The following is a 25,346-nucleotide window of genomic DNA, read 5'->3' as shown; positions in this document are numbered from 1 at the left end:
GAACGGAGATTTAAACCCTGGGAAACAGCATCCTCATCTAAGTGACTTTTTTTAACAATACCGTGTCGATACAAATCAGTATTTTAACAGAGTAAAAATTCCAATGGAATGATATGTTGTAAAGTTTGCAGAGGTTGAGTAAAGCACTTGGAGAAAAGTCTCACCAGAGGTAAATAAGAATAAAGTCTGAGGGATCACTATAAGTCAGGGGTCTTCCACACCAACCGCTGAAGGTGAGACAGGTGAGGGGGGGGCTTCCATAAATGCCATGTGCACCTGATCAAAGGACGGTAGTGGATTATGGCTGATATTAGTTCTCTGTGTTGGCTAAGACCATTGCACGCATTCATTTTATCTAGGAAGACATTCAGACTGTTGACAGGATTCTAATTGTACTTTTATCTTGTATGAGGAGTGTGTCAGACTGTCAGGTTTGGAAAGTTGCAGGAATTGGAGAAAAATTGTCCTCAGAGAGGCTGATCTGCAGCATTGTAAGTTTCACATCAGCACGTCTGAGCTTCTGTTGTCTGTATCATCATGTATTATCCCAAGCCGGTGAAGATGATGAATCAAAATAAATGTGGGAGGAAGTGAGGGATCTTCTGTTCATAAGTCTTTATTAGACATAAGTAAGCAAAAAAAAGTTTTGTCAGGATATTACATTTTTGGCGATATTAATCAAACCTAATCAACATTTGCCCTTAATCAGAAACCGACTGTTACGATGCATGCATAGAAATCCCAAACAGTTTTGTCATTCCTAACATTAGCGGTTTTCACCAAAAAAAAGACAATCACACTAGTATTTTTACATCATTTTTGTCAAAACAAAGAAAGAAAAGAACAAGTAGTACACTGCAAAACAAAAACCTAAAAAGGAAAATTCACTTTCAGCTGATGCAGGTAAGACAGAACCAGCGTTAGCACCATTAACCACAGCACCATTAAACAAAGGAGGTAAAAGTGTTGACCACATCTGAGCGTTTCACTGTAGGACTCTCCTGTCTGTTACTTTATTGGATGTGAACACATCCAGTGTACATCCAGTGAAACATTTAAGCACCAACTACAACCACAGGAAACCAATAAACAAGAAAAACACAGAGGAGGATCAAAATGTTAATCGACACTCAGAACAGTACTGTCAATATTTAGTCTGAAGCTTTTAAGGACCATATCAGTGGTTCTGTATGTACAAACAGTAAAAAAAAACCCACCAAAAGGTTTTAACATCATTACTGACAACTAAGACCTTTTTAGAATCCAGGAACAAACTAATTTTGGTTTAATCATTTAAGTAAATGGTAAAAAAACATAATCTGTATTTTGTAACGCTTTCTAATCCACAGTTTTCATTCCAACATGATAAAATAAGGCAGGCTAAACATTCAGTGTTCGTTATCTCTGAGCCAACAAGCAATGAATGAGTTAAAGGCTCACTGCTTTGTTCAAAGCATTTATTTATCACCAGGCTAGTTTTTGTGTCGTTTCCGTTTTCTTTTCCTTGTCATTGTTTTTGCTTTATTTGCCATACTCCAAAACAAGCTGAAACTAAACAAAGGCATGAACCCTCTTGTCTTCTGTTCCAGCTGTGTGTTTTTAAGCCCTAAGGAAGACCTGTATTGCTCAGTTTCTTTCATAAAAGGGCTAAAATAATAATGGCTGTTTAGCTTCTGCACATGACAAGATGTGTGTCTTTTAAGATTAGCACCTTTTGTTGTTTTAAATAGCACCCTTTGTTTAAAAAAGCACCCTTTGTTGTATAAAATAGCAGTTAATAGTGTACACATGATCTTACGAGTAATTAAGCATGCAAAGCCTTTATGACAGCCCTTTTCGTGGATAACCCTTAAAAATTGTTGAGGTGTATAAATAACAGTCCTTAAAACAGTTAAAAATGTGAGTACAAATGCAAACCTAGTGAGGTCATTTTTTAACAGTCACTGTTGTACCACAGCAGGGTTAATAAAAGTTGGATTTAAAAAAAAAAAAACTTTTGAAATTGAGATTTAAAAAAACCCTCTAGTCAAACTCACTCTTATAAAAATAAAACAATAAAATTCACAAAAGCTTGAGATCTAATCAGAAAACATTGGATTAGATCAGGCTTAAAATCCCTGGTATAAAATACAGATCACACAGAGGGAAAACATGATTGATATTCATAAATTATCAAAGAGTTGTAACTGCAGATTTTCAACCAATAAATCAGTGTTGAGGTAGAGAGCAGCGGCCTGTTACACAAAGTGAGTTCAGCAGTTACCTGATTCTAGGTTCAGTAGGAAAATAGTGAAGCCTTTTTTGAGATGAACATTTTTTTCCAAATTTACAGTACAGCTGTGAGGCAAACCATCTGAAGTGAATACATTAAACCTGCAGGCGTGGATGTTTCCCATTAGGTGGCATCAGAAAAAACAGTAGCTGTAAAATCAATCGGTTGAATGTTTTTGCTGTTTTCACAAAGATTTTTCGACAAAGATGCTAAAACACTCCCGCTAAAAGCCCTTTCACATTATACACAGAAATAAATTAATAAAACAATTGTATATTAGACTGAGGTGATAAAAAGGCGAATTAAAAGGTACTATTGCCTCTCATTCGACTGACAGTGTGTTTCACTTTGAGTTTCACTAATCTCCACAGCGATCTACAAGGTTTAAAATGAGGCAACTTGTTTTAAGTTATTTTTTTGTATTTTAAAAAGCTATTGATTGCTGCCTTGCCTCACTTTGTGACCCAGGCCAGTTTGAGCAACAGTATTATTTGACCTTAGCACCATAATTTATCAAAGGAAACCTAGGGAAAATGAAAAGTGCTGATGACAGAGGCTCATGACTGACAAATCACAGGAGAAAACAGAGCTCGTAGGCAAAGCTTTTCTAAACGTTAAAATACAAAAAGTTTGAACTACTCAACAATGCAGGACAGGATAAGGCATAAGGTTTACCACTGCTGCAGTGATTTGAAGACTCTCCTTAATTATTCACATTCAAAATAATCCTTCAGTGGGGCAAAGAGGTGACGAATCACAGGAACACTCCAGGAGCGACCGAGGACTTTCTGCCTTTGCATACGGCCCATGTTGTTCACATCCGTGTAGTGTTTGGGGAAGCCAAAGACCCTAAAAAAAGTCACGACAAAAATAATGTAGCCTACATTAATATGGACAAAAGTGTTAAAAATAAAGTTCTCAGATATTTGATGACACAAACAAGAGACAGAAAAATATTTAAAACTTCAATGTATACTAAAAGGAGTTTCTAATCATAATTCCTACTTGGAAGGTATAGTGACCATGAATCATATGAAGCATAAGCCCAACAATATCTCCCTGAAATAATTAACACAGTATGCTTACTGCTCCATTTCAGTGCACCACAGGTAGTCCTCCTTTCCATTCATGCTGACAGGTAGCGGCCCCATCTTCCCCTGCCTTATGGAGTTAGACTTTGTTGTGATAGTGCGGACTTTGTCAAACTGCAGGGAGAGAATCACAAAGAAATTCTCCTGGTTACACAACTAATCAGTGTAAATGTAGATGAGCATCACATTACAAACGGCAAGATAAATATAATTGTTAAATATCATTAAAAACAACCTTTGCCTCACGTCCAACTTCCAAACAATCCTGCAGACTCACTTTGTGGTCTAGAGATGTAGCCAGAGATCTAAAAGAAAACCAAGACAGAATGTAACGTTGACAAACTTTTAAAAAATAATTCATGTTAGAATGATAACATGTGTTCGCCTGTACCTGTTCATACCAGGGAGGTTTCCCCAGAAGTAGCGTGCTCTGTGAGCAGGACTGACCTTCACTGCATCGATAAGAATAGGATTACACTAAAAAAAAAAGACAATTAGATATTAAAACCCGTTCTCTGCCATCCGGCTGACACATAGTTTTGAAAAAAAGTCCAATATGATTACCTCAAGGAATCTGCAGATATCTGATTTATCATTGGCACTCATGAAGACCACGTTCTCAAACAACCAGAAAAATGGACGGTTGTCTTCTTCCTTTGGCCTTAACAGGGTCAGTATGCGGTAAAACTCAAAAAACAGCCTTCCGGTGCCCTCTGCAGGACAAACAGAGGCAACCCATATTATGAGTGAGAGAATGCAGAAACCTTCAATGCCCTTATCCTGTCCTTTTTTGTACTGCTTGGGGATAATATTTAACTGAAGATTAGAGGCAACATACCAAATAATCCTTTTCGAAGAGGGTTAACCATGGAGAGGTCGTTGCACGGACTGCCTCCAATCAGAAGATCAAATGGACCCCATTCAGCCAGCTTAACAAACACAAAGGGAGAGTAATTTACTGTTTTCAGACCTTTCGGTGTGACACTGGACTTAAAAGAGGGTGCAGGGTAGTATTACTTACATGCTTCCTGGTAATGGTGCGGACATCGCTGACATATTCAATGCTTCCCTCGTGCTTGATCATCCCCACTGCAATCGAATCCTCACAAATCTCTGATGCAATGTAACGCTCGATCTTGAATCCGAGGTCTTTCAGCACCAGGTATCCTGTTGCAAAGCCATAGTTAACCTCCATTACTATCTTTCATTACATGTGTACTCTTAATTCTTCACTAGCATGTACAGATAGAACATTAAAGGGAGCGGAGGAGTATGGGGCACACCCACCTGTTGCAATGCCGTCAAATAGCGAGAGCACTTTGATTGGTCTGCGCTGATCAGCAGGGATGGAGGGATAAACCCTGTGAGGCTCCTGTGATTAAACCAAAATGCAACTTTTTTATAAGGAAAGTAAAACCTGAAGCACAACAGTCTGAAAAGCATTAAAAACCCCAGAAGAGCAAGTTGTCCATCCTGCCCTCACCAGAAATTAAAGGTTAAGCTGACCCATTAATAAATTAAGTGACATGCTTGAAGCTTTTAATCATTTACTAGACTTGTGACACGACTTTAATGTCAAGGGTAACGTGTCAGTTAAAGCGAGAATTAGTTTAATATTCAATATCAATCAATATTTGAGTGATGAAGCAGATCAGGTAGTTCGCCCACCAAAGAATTGCCAAACAGAAAAATGTACTAGATTTGTGTGTGTGTACGTACAAACTCCATGGCGCTGTTATTGGCAAAAAAGTCTTGAACCCTGACACTCCAGTCTGGTCTAAGTTTGAGGTTTCCCTCACACTGTGACGGAAGGCACATGTAGCAGCGCCAAGGATCGACATCTTTCAGCTTGTCAAAAGTTCCTGGGCCCACCAGGACCTCCAGACAGTCCTTACAGAAACACCTGTGAGAGACAGACAGTGCCCGAGACATGTTCACAAAAAAGAACTAGGAGGTGTCTGCACAAGGGGGAGCCAAATCTTACATTTTATTTTAGCTCTTCATGTTTTACGGTCCCCGTTTCAAAGTTACAGTAACAATAATTAAATGGCTTGTAGGGCATAACACCTCCTTACCTGCAGCAGCTGGCATTGCCACACAGAATGACCTCTAAGCCTGCACAGCACACAGTGCAGTATGACTGGTAACCATCGTCATCGTAGCGATACAGTGTCTCTGAGAAGTTCTCCTGCAAACAGTAAAAGGGGTCGATTTGCAGCATTTTGTATGTTAATGGCAGCTGTGTTTCAAATGGAGGTTAAAACATGTACACACTGGGTTGATATGGAGAAAAGCAGGCCACATAGAATAGACAGAGAGAACATTAGTTAGACCCTTAAGTTTACCTTGCATCTCAGACAAAGACCACCTTCAAACAGTGGGTGCGCCACTTCAAGCTCAGTTGATCCACAAGACAAACAAAAATCTAAAAATAAAACTTGATATTCAGATTTTTGTGTTTATATATATAAATAAACTTGAACACTTTCTCACAAAAACGTACCTTCAATAGTTCTGCCTTTTTCCTTCACCTTTTCTATTATTGATTCTACAAAGAAAAACATGAAAACATATCATAAATACTAAATAATATAATAATATATATATATAACATATTAGTGCTAGTAACATAAAATCTAATACAGAAGGTTTCTTTACTCTTAATGAAACCACTATCTGAATGCACTACAAATGATACCTACCTTTGTTATAGAAGATTGCTGGTGTGCTCGCCTTGTTTTTTAAAATATATTTTCTTTTTGGCGGGGGCTGGTAATCACACTGGGCAGAGTCTGAAGAGTCCTGATGTGCTGAAGCATCTTCAAAGATCGATTAAAAAGAATACACTTAGAAGAACTGCCTCAACCTGTTTCTCTGAGGTTTTAATGAGCCATCAAAAACTACCCTAATGATCTCAGATGCAACCTGGCAGAAAATTATTCATAGGATTTACACATCATCAATATGTCAACGGCACACTGTCATTCAATTTAAGATTGTTCATAGATTGCACTGGTCAAAGGTCAAGTTATCCAAGATCAGACCAGATGTGCATCCAATATGCGATAGATGTAAGCGAGATCCTGCAGACTTATTCCACATGTTTTGGGACTGTCCTGAACTATTTAATTTCTGGCATTCAATCTTCGATGCCTTTTCTAAGATGTTGAATATTTCAATTAACCCTTCCCCGATGATTGCACTTTTTGGGGTTCTGCCACAGACTACGAACATTAGTAGACAGCAGGGTAACATGTTAGCCTTCTGTACGCTTTTAGCCAGACGGCTTATTCTGACTAAGTGGAAAGACCCTCAACCCCCAGCTTTTTCACACTGGGTTAATGAGATTACGATGTATATTAAACTTGAAAAAATACGATACTCTGTCCAAGGCTCGATTAAAAAGTTTTACGTTACCTGGCAGCCTTTTCTGACTTTTTTAGGAAATATTGAAGCAGAGAAATTGAGATAAATTACGTAAATCCTGGTTTTTATTCAGCTTGGGGAGTGACTTTGTTTTTGTTTTGTGGTGCAGGCCTGGGGGGGGGGGGGGTGATGAGTTTGACTCAGGCTTTTTTTCTTTTTACCTGAGTGTTTCTAATTTTGTGATGCTTTCATTTTAATGTTAATTTTATTTACTGTAAACCAGCTTCCCATATGGCTGTTTTTGTTTGACTTTGTAACTTGGAAAATGCAAATAAACAGACCTTGAACAAAAAAAAAACTACCCTAATGTACTGTATGTTTTATAAACATGCCCTTCTTGATGAAGGTACAACAACTACAGCATTGTAAAAGGATTAAACACGGTGTTTTAGAGTGGAGGACTTGGGCTGTAAATGTAAACATACCAGGAGGTAAAAATCCTTCAGGTCCTGTAGGCAGGAATCCTTGACAAGCCCAGTCCAGCATCAACGTCAGCTCTTTTTCTTTAATCCCCTCTGCCTCAGAAAAAGACTTCCCACATCGCTCACCTGCCAGCTGCAATTACAGATGTGATCAAAGTCTGAGGCAATGGTGCAAGTCTTTATGCACCATTTGCAACAGGTGGAAAACTAATATCTTAACATTTTTGTTGAAAACATTTTTTAAGTGGACGCAATATCCACTAAGACCCCCTGCCATCTGGCTTTTCTTCAGTTAGAAAAGTTACAATCAGCATTTGTTACGGTATTTATCAGCTCCAGGTTGGATCCGCAGTTACACAGATTTTCTCCTCTTTTCTGGAGTAATTTTCTGCTGTGATGGAGTGTAAAGTACTGAACTACTGTGCCATCTCAGCCCTAAATCCTACCTTTCTCTTTTTAGGTGCCAGTAGAGACTATAAATTTTATTTTGTTGAGCAAAGAAAAACTAAATAAATTACACAAATTGGTCCTAAAGACACAGATTGTAAATCAGTCGATTAACATGACACAGCAACAGGATGCAAAATGATTTCATTACCTCGATGATCTGGTAGATGGCTTCCTTGTAGGTGGGCAAACTGGCAAAGGAATTTTTGCAGAAGCACGTTGTGAAGGCACTAAATGGCATCAAACCTTCTGTGTAGATCTGGAACAGAAAGCATTTAGAAGATGTAAAACCTGTTTTGCACTACGAATAAATAAACGTCCTCTGAGAACTCTGCTCACCTCTGAGAACATCCCATCACCGAACCACTCCACTCTTCGCATCCCTGGAGGAGCAGACTTCGTTTTCCAAGGCATCACCATCCCAGGCCACCAGGAAAACCCCTTCACCTTTCCCCACACCAGCTCTCCTGTCAGAAACCCTTTCCCATCCTGCAGAAAACAAAGAAAAAACAGATCAGTCAGTGCCTTCTAAATTTGATGGAGATGTTAACTGTCCTGATGCAATGTGTTATCACATGGGCCTTTTCTAGCAACGGCAGCATATTACCTGATAGGTAGTTTTACGTCGACCTCTGGTTGGTGTAGGCCTGCTGGATGGTGATGTTTCTTCCGACTAAAAGTCAAAGATGTCATGTGATTATTTCTGTTAACAAGATTTTTTTTATTTAAAGGTACATTTTGCAAATATGTTACTATATTTAGTAATGCAGATGGGGATATGTTACCCCACCTTTGCCTTATCTTTGACTTTTCACTTATAAAGTGGATGATGAAATAAAAACTGTGTTAGAAGCAGAATTAGAATTTATTTTTGAATGTTAAAAACATAGGTCACATTACACTTTCATTTAATGTTAGGGTCATGACACGACAAGCGGATGCCTGTGACCAATGTCAGGTGGTAGGAAGCATCTAGTTTTTTCATATGTTCAGCACTATTGATAACTTCTCAGCCAATTCAGCATGTTGAATCAGTGGTGAAACCAGATGGTGAAAAATATCGTTCATATCGACTAATCAGTTTATTTTACCAGTGCACAAGAAGAAAAACAAGCGATGGGGGAAAACCCTTCAGTAAACTGTGAACTCTAAGCACTGCTTTCCTTTTTCGAATGACGAATGGAAACTGAACGCATGGCTTTCATTCTATGTCTGCTACTTCCTATGTTAGTTTTTAGCGGGTCTTGGAATTTACCCTCCCTCAAACACAACAAAGAATACTTTACACAGGCTGCTTCTAAAGCCACCAACTCATTATATACTGTTATTATTGGTGTCTGAAGTATAATGCTTCACTAAGGCAACATGTTTTTTATTTGTCCTAAGAACAAACACATCCTACCTCCACCTGCTTCTCTGTGACAGGAAAGTTTGATACTGAAAATAAACATCAAGGCAACTGGACTCATAGCTTCATCAGTTGATGTAATAATATACATGTACATGTAATAATGTATAACGATCAGGGCACAGCACTTCCTCCTCACTGTTGCCGTCATTGTGTGTTTGTGTTTACGTGTGTGGCTGGGGGAATGCTCTTGTCTGTATGTTTGATCAACGTGGAAGTCAAAACATAGGACACACTGGGGCAAAATGTCACAACAGACGCCTTGTAGTTCAGAGTCTATGTGTAGACCTGAAGAAGTGATGTGATGAGAAGATTAGATTACGAGCGCCCATTTTAAGCTCTGCAATGTTACAGTTAAAGCTTGGTCCTTATACTTTTCTCTCATGCAGGTGCTGGATGCGTGTTCCTCCTGGTTCAAGCTAAACAAACAGCCCGTCTGCTATATCACGGATGTCTGTTTAGTGCGTGATGGTCAATGCTTCATGAAAGTCATGTGGTTTTCCCTCTTTGTTTGATCTGTTGATCCTCTGTTAAATGATGAATGCATACTACCACCTGCTTTTTACAGTGCTTTTGTTTTGTCTGTTGTCTGCAGTATTTACCAGTTTTGTAATCATGCAAACATAAAGCATAGGCATTGTATGGTATTCTGTTTTAGTACTGGTAACAATGGCCCATTGCTCTTCTGGTAGTATACACAAGTATACCTACCACCTCGTCTTGGGACCAGGTGCAAGCACCAGCCTGAAACACTGTACGGGCCTGTGGCTTCTGGCGTAAGCTGCTTTCCCAGCCAAAACCTCCCCTAATGGTCCCCTGAGAGACAGCACACTCTCATTACACACTCGGATACAATGCACATGCAAATGTAAACCAAAAAACACACATGTTTATATAGGCAATTCAAACTGCCTGTGATGATGCTGGCCATGAAAATGGATTAGGGCAACAGGCTGTTAGTATGTTAGTATTTTTCTGGTTTCAGCTATGGTCAAATAATTATATCTAACATTAAGAAACAGAAAAGGAACACACAAAAAAATCTGTTACCTCTTTGCACAAAACACTGTTCCTTCCATTTTCAATTAGCTCTGAGAATGCAAAGACACACAAACTCAGAGAGAAATCTCAGGGAGATTTTCACAATTTATTAATGAAACCAGTTAACATCATCATGTAAATAGAAACTGAAATACTTACGGTTTATTTTTGTAAGGCGGATTTCACATGGCTTCAGAGACAAATTAAGGCCATTCAGTCCTAAAAAATGAGATCACCATTATTTATTAACAGGTGGTTTATTATTTACATAAAATACTTGATTTTTCTTCTGCTAATTTATTTTCTTACCTCGAGTGCGAACTTTGACGTCCTTGTTGCTGGTGCTGTCTGAGAGAACATTGTCCGAGGCACACTCGTTTTCAGTTAAGGCATCACTCTCAGACAAAAATGCTGCATCGTCATACTCAAAGACCTGAGGCAGGACACACGCCCGTTAACTAAAAAATTAATTAGGCTTGACAAAACACAGACAAATCATAGAGGAAACATCTTATCCAGTCACATACCTGGCTAAAAACCTGCTGAGCATCAAGTGGAGGACATGGCAAACACAAGAGTGTTAAAACAAGCTTCCTAAAACTTGAGGTCAGCTTGGTGTCCTTCAGTACATCGGCCCAGTGCTTCTCCAGTGAGACCAAAGCTGAATTGTTTGTCTCTTCATCTTCACTCTCTTCCTCCCCAGGTGGATGACACTCAAGGAATTCATTTCTGAGCTGTTTAAGTTCCTCCGGGGAACTACAGATTCCCAGCTTTGTTCCTAACTCACTTACTGCTTTCACTGTTAATTTCATCCTGTGGTTGGGGTTCAGGAGCTGAGCAATGGTCCTTAGAACCCCGTCATTCAGAGGCAGATTCTCTGCAATGCAACCTGTGAGTGCAATGTAGAATGACAGCACCTCCTCATCTAGCAGTGGCTTTTCCTCGCACTCTTTCAGGAAGTCTTCCACAGTTTGCCCCAAGCTGAGTTCAGGACTTGATAGGTGGAAACTCTTGTTCTGAAGAATTTGGAGATCACAGTCCTTGAGGAAGCGAACAGCAGCTTGAGGACGAAGGAAGTACGAGGTATAGGTGCTTAGCAGACTACCAGCTGTTTCTAAGACACCTAGCATATCAGCCTTGGAAGCTTTCTGTGTTTGCCTTTGAAAACGGAGAAGCGGCTTTAAAGCATGATCCAGGAAGATAAATGTTGCCTTTATTTTGGGATCCTTCAGCTGAGAGCAGATTAACTTGGCCTTCTCATCGTCTTCATGGTGAGAGCTAAAGTAGGATGTGAGATCTGCCCATATTTCCACGATTTTTGTGACTAACAGACACAAATTGAGGCAGCTGATGTTGAGGTAAAAAGATTTGCTGTCTTCACTGATGTCTGAGCCAAAGAGAGCTTTGAGGTTATCATTCTTGGTAGAGCAGGAGGAGTAGTGAGCATGGAGCTCTACCAGCAGCTCTTGAGTCTGTTCAGAGAGCACCTTCACTCCGGCATGACAAGCAGCATCACTGATGGTGTACAGGCCTCCTATTGCTATTATATTTGGGCTGAGGTCCCTGAGCTGTGAAATGATCTGCTCCGAGGATGAACCATTACCACTGCAATATACAGCAGCAAGATTATTTGTGGATAGTTCAAATTTCTTCAAGGTCTCCACCACTGCTGCTGCTGTCTGATCTCCATCTTCCCCAGACTGGACAGCATCCAAAAATCGGATGCAGTAACTGGAGGCTTCAATATCAAAAAACCCAACAAGGATCACAGAGACGAAGTCATCCTCTCCCAGTGAAACCCCCTCATAAATGTAAACACAGTAAGGAGTGTGTTGGCAGGCTGACGTGATATCTTCTGGGTACCGCAACCCGAGTCTGCGGCGTGCAAAGTGTGGAGACACCTCTTTATCTTCAGCAGATCCACTGTAACACTGATTGTGAATAAATCGAATGGCTGCATCGCTACAAGGCAGCGGCTTAGCAAGTTGGCTTTGCAAGCTAGCCCTCCTCATTTTAGCCCTTTTCATATGTTTGCTTGTTTCCATGTGGCGTTTAAGTTCAAGACAGCCTTTCGTATATGTGCTAAGGTTATTTCCACAAATGGAACAGTAAGTATAATGCTTTCCGAGAGTACTGCGGTCAGCCCAATCATATGTATCCTTCCACTTTTCATCAAATGGAAATTTTCTTTTCGTCTCTCCATTGCCATTCTCTTCTTTGTCTGAGTCCGTACATTGCACTGACAAGATAAGAAAAAATATTACTGCACAAATGCTCCAACAAAACTAATTTACAATACATTATACTACATTATTTCATGCAAAATTTCACTTACATGACTGCGGAGATGCCAGAAGTCGGCTGATATCGTGCCTGTCCCGAGCTGTCACAGGGTCATACTCTTTACCTTTGACATTTGCCATGTATAAACTTCTGAACCACTTCAAGATGTCAAAGTTACTTTTAAAATCCCCTTTTATGAGCTCATCAACAGGAATAGTCTGTATCAAAACAAAAAAACATGACAGCGTTTTAAAAACAAAACGGTATACTTTGTGATAAAATACACATTTCTATAAGTAAATTTCCTTGTGTTTGAAATTTTCTTCGTCAACTATTTCTGGTTTGAGTGTTTAAGGAGACGATTGTTACCACTCCTAATATGAATTCAGGGTCAACATGTGGTTAGGAAGTAGGAGTAAACAGTCTCTGCCAACAAATCCTAAATTTACAAATTTCAACATGTAGTACCTTGTTCTTAATTTATGCAACTATGTATTTGCTGAAACTGGTGACAAGATCATTAGTGGAGACACCAGGACGTTCCTGGTCCTAACTCTCCCATAATTGATCATCTTTTGGGTAATAATTCCTTCAACAAATTGTGATACTGGAAGAGAAGTTACATGTTACATACCCTTGTAATGCTATTCTTGTCGAGGGCCTCTTGGAGAAGACTGAAGTTGTGCTTACAGTCATCCTCAGTTTGAGCATCAAACTTCACCTTACGTAGGTCAACAGATCCAGGAACAATGCAGTCCATGATCTGACAGTGACATGCACCTGTTGGATCGAACACAGATAAAGATAAAGGGTCAGAAAGAGTTGTCTTCTTGTAGAAAGAAGAGTCGAGGATTGATATCCAAGCAAGAAACTAATACAGGAAGGAGGATGATATTAGAAGATGCCCTGAGTAAAGTGTAGACCAGTTTCTGTACAGCAAAAGCACTACGAGCAAATATTAGAGAAAGTATTTCCTAAAATTGCTTATCCCAAAATAAAACTCTGTAATATATAGCTGGACTGGCAGAAAACTGTTAGGACTGTCCATACTAATGAATCACCTGAGCCCGTTTCCCGCACATCTTTGAACTTTGTCTTCAGCAGGTTGTTGATCCAGCTCACCACATAGAAACGGCTGGATTTATCGCTTGTGTCCGGGACCACAATCACCGCACTTTGCATCTTGCTGCTCTCTCTGGAGAAATGGAAAACAACTGTTTGCATGGATTGGATTTTAAAACCTGACACAGTTGCCTACTGTTCGCTTGAAAATCTCGCAATTTCATGTACATTGGCAGAGGTAGATGGGGCTCTTCACAGTGCTACTGATTCAATTTCTTCTCATTTGTCTGTAAAAGTTTCCTCGGCAAGAGTCTAAACCTATATTTGCATCACTAGTGCCTTGAAGGCAAATCAGCTTTGTGGGTATTTTCAAGTGGGGAGGTGTAGCTATTTGTAAGTAATTCAGTAAACTTTTTTCCTCTCAAGATCAGGAAAACATTTACTTAACAATAGTTTTTGGCTGTCTAGCTTTATACAGTTGACCGGTTCCTTGACTTAGTCTTAACTTACACTTCCTGCCTCCTAAAAGCTTTGAAAAGACCCACCACCAGTTCTGCGTTATACTTTTTGGCTATTGTGAACAGTAGAGTACATTCATGTTGTATATAGTTAAAGCATATCCTTGCCAAAAGTGACCGTATAGTATTCTATTTATTACAATACAACTTTGTTGGATCATATTTTCAAACCGCTTCCACTGTAGTTTTTCCCGACAACATTGTAGCTATAAATATAAATACATACAACACATTTATAGTGCTGTATACACTTTTAAAACCGCTCTGTCTGATTGTAATGTTCATATTGTTGCTGTTAAGAAGACAGCTGTCAGTTTTGCCAAAATTCAGTTTCAGACTTCTTGGGTGGGGTGGGGGGGACAACACCAGTGGGTGGCATAATCCCCATTGTCTGACTGACTGTAGAGGATAAATGTTTGAGGTCTCTTGTCTCAAAATAAAAATCATACCATTTGCTACCTTTGCATCCATTTACTGGACATGTGTACACTGAGTACTGAGCTGCACGCTGCAGGGCACATGAGCCACGCTGCTCTCTCTCTCTCTCTCCTCCCCTTTTCCTCAATGTATAGAAAACGAAATCTCGCGTTGCCCACATTTTGCCGCGAACGCCCCGATACACAGAACTTTGACTTATAACTTCTGCTTTAACATGTTACTTTACTTACGGAAAAAAACAATGCATTGCATCTGAATTAGTGCTGCAGCCCGGCTCACTGTCCTATAGTACCGGCGTTATATATTTCAGGTTTATACACAGGATTTGTCTGCATTTCGCTGTGCATGCACGGTGCAGCACCAACAGCCAGGTTTTACATAAGTGAAGCAATCTTTATGTTTTATTGCAATGTTGTAAGCAAGTGGCTAAAATTATGTACTTACTGCTTAACACCGGTTTGAAACGTTGTAATTATGACTGCTTTAGGGTTGATTAATAAACGTTATTTTAGCAGTTGTGTGTTAGGACATTAATTGAAGCCAATTGGTTATTCCTGGAAAGTCAAAACCTCTTCGCTTCGTATGCTGTTGTCGCCGTGAACCGGTCTTTGTGTTGTGAGCCAGCCAAGGGTTGTATTTACAACAAACCCGGATCATCAAAACTGAAACAACAATGGTCTGTGTGCATCTCAGCTGTCACCCGGTAAAATCTACACAGGCTAGACATGGATGATTTTACGTATATATACAGTAGTTTAGATCATAGGTGACTTACCTCAGCCGTTCCCTGGTCGGTACAGACGATCCTGCCGGCTCTTAGCTCCGTCCTAAAGGCACATTTTCCGATAGGCAGACCGACTGTTGTGACGTCCTTATCATCCCGGAACGACCCATTGGACGGGTGCTTCAGGAGGCTGTCCCACTGCCGGATGGCTAACTACGAAACCTATTCACTCCGCTCCAACTCCACCCACCTGGAAAATTAGACACGTCCCAATGAAATGTATCCCGAAAAACATCGTTCCTAGCGCAGCGCCGCAAAACCAGCGGACGTCACTTAATAGCTGTTCAACCTACAAAAATGGCAGCGCTATCGTAAAGTTAGCCAACTTAATACGAAGAACCCAGTGTAATCACTCTTGTTTAAAATAATTTAAGCCAATCAACATTTATCTAAATGTAGTTACTGACGCAATCGCTGCCTAAAACAAACACTACATTAAAAAAAAGACCACACACTTGCTGCTAGCCTCGTTAGCATAAGCTTTAACGGCTTAGCCCAAACGTGTCTAGTTTGCTATTTTCGTATTAGTAGTTTATGTCATTTTGACATAACATTTGCCAAAAGCCTACTTTGTTAACGGTATTTGTGGTAGAGACAATACGGGGGCAGAAAACACCATAGCACCAACTAGCTTGACGGTGGTTTCGGTTAGCACAAAATTATCATCACTCTAGCTAATCATTAGCTTGATATTATATATATATAATATATTATATTACATCAACCAACAGTTAACCTGCCTGAGTCGTATGTACTAACCACCGAGAGCGCTTTTATAAATCTGTAGTACTGGGGTGTCGTCGCAGCCACCGACCAGAGTAATTAGCCATTCATTTCAGGCCCGTCGTGTTTTATTGGTGTCATGGCGGCCGACTAGAACAACAGGTGCAGGAAGTGTTATTACAACTTACAACGACGACACGAAGCGAGTACAGGCCTCAGCGGGTGTCACGGTCCCGTACAAAAAACTAATACCATCTAACCACCAATGTAAACACTGACAAAGTACACATCCTGGTGCAGTATTTTAAAACAACTGTCTGTTGTGTGCTCATACGACTTAACAGATTTTCTGTTACAATGGTGAAAAACATAGGATAGCACTAAAAGTGCTGTTAAAGGAAAGATTAAAATAAAGAAGTTGCCTCGTTTATGTAGCGTCTGTGTGAACATGTGTAAAATCGCATGTGAGCGGTCAAAATGTCTGCCGAGAAAAACTTCATGGTAGCCATTTTGTGAAGTCGTGAAGCCGCTGGTCTGCATTTAAGCGACAGGAAGCAGCAAAGACGTATTAAACAAAAAACACTTTTATTTTTAGGATTGACATTCAAATAATGAAGGCTGCAGCATTCAAATGCAAAACAGTCTGGCACCCTACGAGCAGATATAAGTGGGATAACTTGGTACGTCCTCCTGCTGAGTTTGCATGTTGGTGGAGCAATTTGAATACAGCCAAAGACGATCTGTCTACAAGTGTTATATCTAAAAGCCACTATTCTATAGGCTATATATATTGGTATCACCTTTTTTTATATTTTTATATTTTTTCTTAATAGATATAAAGTACACAAACACCTACATAGCTATCATAGTAGGCTATTACATGTGCCAAAAGTTGCAACATGTGCGGCCATGTTGAGACCTGCAGCATGTGTTCTAAATGTAGGTTAAAGTTTTTCATTTTCTCTCTCTAGATATCAACATTGCAGTGACTATTTAGCATATGGATCTTGCGTTTCTGTAAATTAATATATTTTGGCCCACATTGCTGCTGTCCTAATTAATCCCCATTATTCACCATAGCGTAATTATTGTTCATGTTTTTGTCATAATAGATTGTATTTGTTTTCCAAGAAGCCAGTCACTGACATTGACATGCCCTGTATCTCATGACTGAGGTCTATTAGTTCCCTCTTGTGAACAAACCGGTTATAACACATGAAACATGAAATCCAAATGGACTGCCAATGAAGATGGAACACAGATGAGGATTATTATTAAAAAAAATCAAATAAAAAAATGCTGTCAGTACCAAAATAATGGAATCAAATAATAACAGATGCAGATAGTTAAACCCTTTTAATGCTTTGGACTGCCAGGATCTTTTCAAACTTTCCCCAAATCTCACTTTGAGCTGAGTTTGAGGCTTTGAAGCATTACCTCCTGAATTCAGGGCTGTTCACCGTAGCACTAAGAGGTTAAGTACAATATAATATGACTATAAGTAGTCCAAGTAGCATCTTTGTACCTTGGAGTGCACTGAATTACATTATTTCTTGTTATGTGCCATGGATGTAGTGGTACAGAGAAGGTCCAGGGGTTAATGTGTCGGTCTGGGTTTATGTGAATGGTTGATAGAAGCATGTCCTCGGGGCAGTGGAAGTATTTATGGACTGTTATTGAGTATTTCCTTTTGTGTGAAAATGCGTTCACAATGTGAAATATTGTTTTAATTCTAATACCAACAACTTGTCTCTGATGGTCTTCTGGAGATGACTTCAGGCCTTCAGTGAGGCCATCTGCAGTGAGTGGTATCCTACAGCAGGCTCCCAGGCTCACAGGGGTCAGGCTAGGGCTTTGTTTGTTAGACCCCCTCTCCACCAGCCCATCCTCCCAAAGGCAAGGGTCATCACAGTGAGAGAGTATCCAAGCACTAGATGATCGCTGTTACTCACGAGGATTATGTCTTAGTGCTGTGGTAGGTGACAATGTGTGAAAATATATGTGTCTTCATATCAAGAGTTATATCACATCGAGACTTTTTTTTAATAGTTTTTATCTTGTGTTTGGTCAAGAGGTCAGTCAAAGGAATGCAGGAGGCTTAATTACAACCACTCGTACAACAGGGAGAAAAGACCACCATAAACTACACTGGTCAAAAGCTTCAAGGTCTGAAAAAGAAAGCACTTGTTCTCATGTGATCAGTGAACTAATCACTGACTTTTTGTAAATGTATTTTTTTCTCAACATTGATAGCAAAAGCCTGGCCTCTTTCCTTAATGATACTCCTGGATTTTCTGGAGTTTTTTTGGGGGGTGTGTGCTGGTTGGATTACTCAGTTGTAGTTTAGATTGATGATTAACTGAAACCTCAACTCAAAGCATTACAGCACCTTATTTGACTTGTCCAAAGAGTCATTTGAAGACGTTTCGCCACTCCCCCATGTGGCTTCTTCAGTTCTGCGAAGGCACTTTGGGGAGTGGCGAAACGTTTCCATAAAAAACAGTCCTTGAGTCCAGTTGCCTCGATTTAGACTCTTGAAAATGACTATGACCTGGATGAATGAGAGCATCCACAGATATATGTCCAAAGAGTCATTCCTCTGGATCAACACTTTTTAGCACATCTTCTAACAAGGTCCAGCAGTCGTGGAGCTTACTCCTTTGTAAAGGTAATGATGCCATCATCGCTGTTAAAATGGCTAACACTACTTTTTCCATCTCAGTAGTCTGACAGTGCCACATGAACAAGGGAACAGGCAGGTGTTAATTAGTAGTTCAAATCCACAGTCTTCAGTGGAAGCTGTGACTAGGAGCTGATTTTTTTTCTTGGTTTCTGTAACACAGACCGGCCTGATGGATGTAGCTATTTTTTGGGACGCTGTGGCTGTGTCCAAAATCACTCACTGACTCCCTACTTCCCATATGGGGAGTTCATTGTAGGGCACCATGCAGTGAACTCATGGGGAAAACATTTTCAGACCTTTCCGACATAACTGTCATTTTCTGTCACCGTTAATGACATAATTGCTGTCACCAATAAAACACGCCGATCTCTACCAGCTAAACAAACTCTGTTGCGAATTATAATTTGTGCTGTCATAGTCCTGTAAATTCTTTACGACAAACATTAAACGGGTCATGTTACATTCATTAAATGGATCATTAAATTTGTAAGACAGGTAGCGTAACTATTGCATGGACACTACCTTTCATGATGTATTGTGGGATACTTCGAGGGTCCTATATTGGGTCCAAACTTTCTCACTACACATTCAGACAGCACTACAAAATGGTGAATGCACAATTTCGGGACATATGTAGTGATTAGGGAGGGGTTTCAGACACAGCCTGTGTGATTTTTTTTTTATTGTTGCTATCTCAAATCTGGGTTGATATGTGGTTGTGCTGCATGCTGTTCTCATTCAGAACAAGACGTTTAAGCATGGCCACTTGGAGTTTGTCATAGATGGACACTTTCCTGAAGATACCTCAGTGTCTGTACACTCTGTTGTGTCTAGTTCTGGATCTTTTCGTGCTTATCCTGTATGGTGATGGAGACAAGAGTTAACCCACTATTTCGCCACGCATGAGCTGTTATGTCCTTGTTGACCTCGCTGGGTGATGAGATCATAAGACCAAGTTTTTAGATACTAACTTGGATGTTGTGGATAACTGCAAAAAATATGAGGGGGTAGTCTTCCTGTCTTTTAGTTAAATAAGACGAAGAATGGTAAGAAGATGGTTAAATAAAAGAAACAGAGGGATTGATGTCATCTTTGAAGCCAGACTCCTGCTTTTTCATGATTAAAATAGAGACGATGAACAGCTATCACAATAATACTATCACCTATTCAAATCGTGTGGGGGTTAAAATCAGTAAACCAAAACAGTTTTGAGGCAGACAGAGAAGTAAGAGTAACACGTGGTCTGAGAATGAGGAAAAAAAAGTCTGAAAAGGGGAAGAAAAACAGAGACAAAGGTCAGTGGTAGCAGTTAGGGAGTAAGGCTTAGAGGACAGAGCCTGACAGATTCAGTCAGATGTGTCACACTGCCGTGGCAAAGTAGATGTCAGTCCAGCCATGGGGGGCCGCTCTAAGCATGTCACAACCAATCAGGGGGGTCGAATAAGAGCGGTGGAAGGTTTGGGCAGCAGGGAGTGTTTGTGCCTCTCCAGGATGAGCCCATAAACAGTATTGGCAAGATCACAGCCACCGAAGCAGGTGAAGTCGACAGACCACACACACACAAACACACACGTGAGAGGGAGTGGTATAGGTCAAGTAGATTAGCTGCATTCAAAACAGTTTTTTTTAAATGTTCAGATAAGGTAAGAGTCGCACGCATGCACGTTTTTAAACGTGTGCTTGTTTATGACCCGACTTGCACTGTCTCTGAAGCCACTTAATGTGTTCATACCAGTCAGTTTAGTAAGCAGATGTTGTGTCAAAGATAAAGCTTTAGTTATGAGCAGTGGTTAGGTCACCAGGGTCACACACACAATCTGCCTTTGTGAAGGCGTGAGCAGGCTTCCTCTGGGCCCCTCGCAACCCTGCAGCATGCTGGAGACCTCTTAGGGAAAGTTGTGTAAGAGGGTCCAGGTTGTAAAAAAAACAAAAAAAACAATTTACTTCCATGTAAGAATTTAACATGCAGTGTTTGTTTTGGCCCAAAAGGGGGCAGCAAAAAGGTGGCAAATTGTGACTAGAACTCATCCATCTGTACAGATCAGGAGTTGGAGGACTGGCCAGCATACGGATTATTTACACACATGATGAATTCAACATTTAATCTCCTTTAAGTTTAGTTTTCTGTCAAGTCTTATGGATATCTGGTTCTGCGTAGTACTGCCTTATGGTGGATTTTCTGCAGGTTTTTCTTTTGTAAGAGGGTGTGAACTTAAACAGTGACATATGTTTTGCACTATTATGGTCTCAGATTATAATTTTGGTTTAAAACAGCTACATGAGAGGTGAGAAAGCAATAAAGATTTATTAATTTTTATTTTATTTTTTATTATATATTTAATATTATATTATTTTTTATTATATATTATATTATATTATTATATTATATTTTTATTGAAAAAACATTGATTATAGCCACTTTAATAGGCCCATCAGCACTCACACACCTTAACACAGTAAGGCTCAGTTTAATGGCTGCGGCTCGCCTTTCTTCTCCTTGTAGCCTGTGCTCATCCACACCCCCTCATGGATGTATAAAGAAAATGATGTGATGGAAGGGTGGAGGCCTCCTCTCCAGCTCTCACTAATCTCGTGTCAATCCGGTGCACGTGGGGAGAGAGCGAGCTCACACTTCAGAGGGAGAGGGGTCTGCAGTGAGCTGCGGCCCACATCTCCCCGTTATTGTCCCTCCCTCCTCCCCTCATGATTAAACCAGGCTCATCGCCCTCCATGGTCCATCATTTCCTGTTACTTAGTTACCAGTTGCCATGATTTGCCTGGGCCGCTTGTGTTTCCATGGCGACGGTGCCCATTCTGTCGTCTCCTGGCTGCCTCTTGGCTGCTCTGTCCCGATGGCCTGCAGCCACCCCGGGTCTCCGACCCACAGCTCCCTGCCTCCCCAGCTCATGGTCCCATACGGCTGTCAGTGTGTGTTCATGTCGTGCTGCAGCCCCTCACCATGCCAGACTGGTAATACAACTTCTGGCTGCTCCGTGTGGTGGCTGACTGAGAGGACAAAGAGGGAGTTGATACAATAGACACTAAATAGCCCGAGGATGCTGTCTCTCTCTGTCACGCAGTGTCCTCTCTTCAAACCAGCATGTGCATGGAGGGAAGCCGTTCAGTCTATATTTCCTCAGGAGTTTGAAGAGGTTAACAGCTTTTTTCTTTTTTGTTGGCTTTGTGTTAGATTGAAAGTGGATTGAAGTTTCCTTTACCATACTTTAGAGGGCACCATATATTTCAAAAGTCATACAGAGATTATTTCTGGACTATTATAATGCACCAGATGAAGCTTATTATTTGACATGGCATGCTAATTTAAATCTAAATGGATCATCACCATCATGCTATAAAAGCCTCTGTCATATATTTGGGTGAAAGATGATTACAATTTAATAACAGTAGTACAAAATGTCTTTATATAAACACAATTATATTCCATCTGATAATGTGCAAAATGGTAAAATTAGAGAGGGAATTTATTCCAAAAACATAAAAAACAGAATCAATACTAAATTTAGAGAATACCTATGTAAGTTAAATCTGCAAAAAATGACTTCTTTTCTCAATCATTAGAGATGGAAAATGATCTGCTTCATCAAATTTGATGTTTTTATTTGGTTTTATAAATACATACATAGTTCTGTTGTCTTCAATTCTGCATCATATGAAACCAAAATTATTTTTGAACTGGCCCTTTAATCAACATAGAGGTGCTGCATTCATATGTGTAATAATATCAGACAACAGAAGTAAAGCTGTTTATTGTTGATCATATGATCTTGTGTAGGATAGGTCCATCTCAGGATGGGATACACAAAGGAAGTGCAGTTTCCAGCTCGTCCATCAGGAGGCAGTAAGTCATCAAATTGTCACTCAGACTTAATCATGGTGGCACATCAACACCGGCCGAGCAGGGTAAACTTGTCACCCTAACTGAGGCTGATTCACCATCACTCCCCCTCAGTGTGTCTGCCTCTCATCCTCTTATTTAGTGTAACACTCTCAGCTCTGTGCTGCTGTCTGTCTCCCTGCCTCTGTTTACTGCAAGGCCTCTCCCTGCATGTCCTCTGTTTACAACTGCACTCAAATTCTTGATATCACTGTAAATACCCCCGAGAAGAAGACCTTGTGTGTAGCACTCAAGAGATGTAATCAGTGGAATACACATATTACACTTGCATATTGCACTAATGCACAGTTTTTTAATACTTCACATGAGTATCCAGGGTGTCAACCTCTGGTCCTGTGTGCAGCCTTGGTGGGCCAGTCTGCAGGATGCAGCTGAAAGCAGCTAATGATAGATTTTGCTCCTTTTTTAATGATTTTTTAAACAATTGAATTAAAAAAAAAAACTACACAGCACGTTTCAACTTTTCTTTTGATTTAAGATATTAGAAAAAAGCTGTATTTCCTGCAAAACCTGTGGGATCCAACTTACCAACACAAGGGCTATAAACTAACTTCGAAACATTAAATTACTGCTTTCAGTGCATCATACATGACACATTCTCCTTGTTTTTTTTTTAAAACTACAGTGCTTTTAATATTATACTCATTCAGAAATACAAAAAATAAAATCAGGTGTGTAAAGCACAAAAGGCAGCACAGGCAGCTATTCTGTACATGTTTATGCTGTTTGTTTCTGTAATGTTTATATTACAAATACACACAATATATAAATAACAATAAAATGTTAAAAGTGTAGTAAATGTTTTGCATTGACAACAAACCTATAAACAAAAGAAGATTTAAAGGACAATAAAGCAGCACAAGCAGAGTTGTCAGAGAGATGTTACTCCAGACAAACTGAATCCTACATTTCCCACAATGCATCTCATCTTCCATTAGACTGTTCTAGACACCTAAGGAACTTTATAGGCTCAATTGTGTTGTCTTCCTTTTTAATTGTGTCATGCAGTTGTCAATAGGTGGAGTGGCTCTGGACACCATGCAGACTGGGACATGTTCATGGCATTTGCAAACAGACTAATTTAATAGAGTCGACGTGTGTGTAGACAGGCCGGTCGATGAGTGATCAAGTCGATCCCCTGTTATTAAGGTTCAGGTCAGATAGATGGATGTGAACATGATGATGTTCTGCCTGCATTTCTGTTGTATGAGAGATTTATCATTTTTTAAAATGTGCGAGTTATCTCAGCGCTCACTGCAGCCCTCCAGGACAGGAGTAGTCCAGCTCATGGTGAATAGGAAGAGCTCAGTGGGGGATTGTGAGCGTAATTACAGCAGTTTTGCCTCATTAGGAGTGGAGGAGGCGTGACCCTGCCTACAGGTCCGACAGCTGAAGCACTCGGATGGTGGTGCTGAGAGATTATCTCTGCTCAGAGGAAGCTATGAGGCCTATCTGAGCTCTGCATCCTGTGGATGTGTGCGCTTTTAGGTCCTTTAGTATCTATATTGTTCATGTATTCACCCTTTTACTTATAAGATTCTTCACCAAAATGTATAAAAAGTAACAAGAACCCTCAAAACCCCATTAGATTAAATAAAGTTAAGTAAGTAAATCTCATTTTTTTTTACCTCCGCAACCTCTGAAAATGGAGACGTCCAGCTATTCAGGTCTCCTCAAATATTCATTTTTTCAAATATAATATTCAAATATTATATGGCAATATTGTAAAATCACAAAATTGCTAAAGCATTGGTAATGATGCCCACAGTGGTGAGTAGGCTTCAGGAACAAAGACTATAATGGAGGAAGCTTTAGAATTTCAAAGAATATCTGCCAGACACTCTTCAGAGTTCATGAAAACACACTAATGTTAAGCTAATGTTGGAAAATTAGCCAGCTTTTGTGTCTCTCTGGTGGTCTGACAAAGCATTGCTCTTGAGCTTAACTCTTATTACGCAAATAATCCAGGTGTGACACCATAATCTGTGACTGGCAAGCTCTGCACATGTTAATACATGTGTCAAATGTGTTGGTGTAATTACACTGCATGCCAGGAGAGGGAGACAAGAAATCTATCCAGTATCTTTAAAACAGTCAATTGATGCACGTGTGACACTTAAAACTACACAAGATCGACAGTCAGCAAGTAAGAACAGACAAACTGGTTAAGAACAACACCTGACTTTCTATCCATCAGGGCCTGACCTGAAACAGGTCAATACCACAGCTAAAAACTGTCAAATAAATGTAATAAAGTACAAAGTATAATAATTGAAGTTAATTCAAACATCGTAGAAAACTGGATATTTTTGAGTTATTAAAGGTAGGGTAGGAGATTTATTCTGATGTACGTTTTCTAAAATTAGTGTAACTTCTCTTTACAATCCGATAGCAACCGATTAGTTCGGCAGTTTCGCTTTAAAACGAGGAATATTAATCATCTGTGGAAGCTATAAAACACTAAAAACATCAGCCAATCCTCCGGGTGGACCCTGGTGGAGTATTGGCTGGTTGTCACTCTCTTCCTGCTCTGCGTGCACCAGAGAGGTACGTGCATGATGGTCGAAGTCACAGACCGCAGCTCGTCTTCAGGTAATGCGCGTCCATGTGATTGGGAGGCGTGGCTTCGGGGTGAGCTCCGAGAGAAAGGGGCGTGTGTTTACTTTCGAAATCTGGCTGACTCTCCCTGAGTTTTCAAAGTCTCCTACCCTACCTTTGATCACAATTTCAAGATAATTGAATGGATATTGTAAAATAATTAGTTACAATTCTGTAAAATAGATTTAAATGACATCCAAGCAGCTAGTTACTGCTTGGATGTCCTGCAGCCTG

The 25,346-nt window shown here is 40.0% G+C and overlaps 1 protein-coding gene across 1 annotated transcript; it reads right to left on the bottom strand.

The window, feature by feature from the left end:
- Nucleotides 1-654: 654 nt before the first annotated feature.
- On the bottom strand, nt 655-15,243 carry LOC114438071 (uncharacterized). The gene is made up of 26 exons (XM_028409141.1): nt 15,184-15,243; nt 13,452-13,585; nt 13,025-13,170; nt 12,443-12,608; nt 10,635-12,346; nt 10,417-10,540; nt 10,267-10,326; nt 10,117-10,157; nt 9,778-9,882; nt 8,266-8,331; nt 7,998-8,147; nt 7,810-7,917; nt 7,215-7,344; nt 6,066-6,182; nt 5,867-5,911; nt 5,709-5,788; nt 5,439-5,551; nt 5,083-5,266; nt 4,651-4,735; nt 4,385-4,530; nt 4,202-4,292; nt 3,928-4,076; nt 3,755-3,840; nt 3,599-3,668; nt 3,359-3,477; nt 655-3,121 (listed from the first exon to the last, which is right to left on the bottom strand). Exons 2-26 carry the CDS (start codon nt 13,570-13,572, stop codon nt 2,980-2,982), a joined length of 4,356 nt encoding a protein of 1,451 aa, XP_028264942.1. The 5' UTR covers nt 13,573-13,585; nt 15,184-15,243; the 3' UTR covers nt 655-2,979.
- Between the last annotated feature and the right edge of the window lie 10,103 nt (nt 15,244-25,346).

This window comes from Parambassis ranga, chromosome 7 (genome assembly GCF_900634625.1).
Source record: "Parambassis ranga chromosome 7, fParRan2.1, whole genome shotgun sequence".
NCBI classification, from domain to species: domain Eukaryota; kingdom Metazoa; phylum Chordata; class Actinopteri; family Ambassidae; genus Parambassis; species Parambassis ranga.
Note: the sequence above shows the minus strand (reverse complement) of the source record. Positions and strands in the feature narration are given on the sequence as shown.

Coding starts and splice junctions, on each gene's coding strand:
- LOC114438071 (XM_028409141.1), bottom strand. CDS start 13,572: ATGCAAAGTGCGGTGATTGTGGTCCCGGACACAAGCGATAAATCCAGC. Junction 13,171..13,451: donor TGTGCGGGAAACGGGCTCAG/GTGATTCATTAG, acceptor TCGATCCAACAG/GTGCATGTCACTGTCAGATC. Junction 5,267..5,438: donor GGCAATGCCAGCTGCTGCAG/GTAAGGAGGTGT, acceptor TGTCTCTCACAG/GTGTTTCTGTAAGGACTGTC.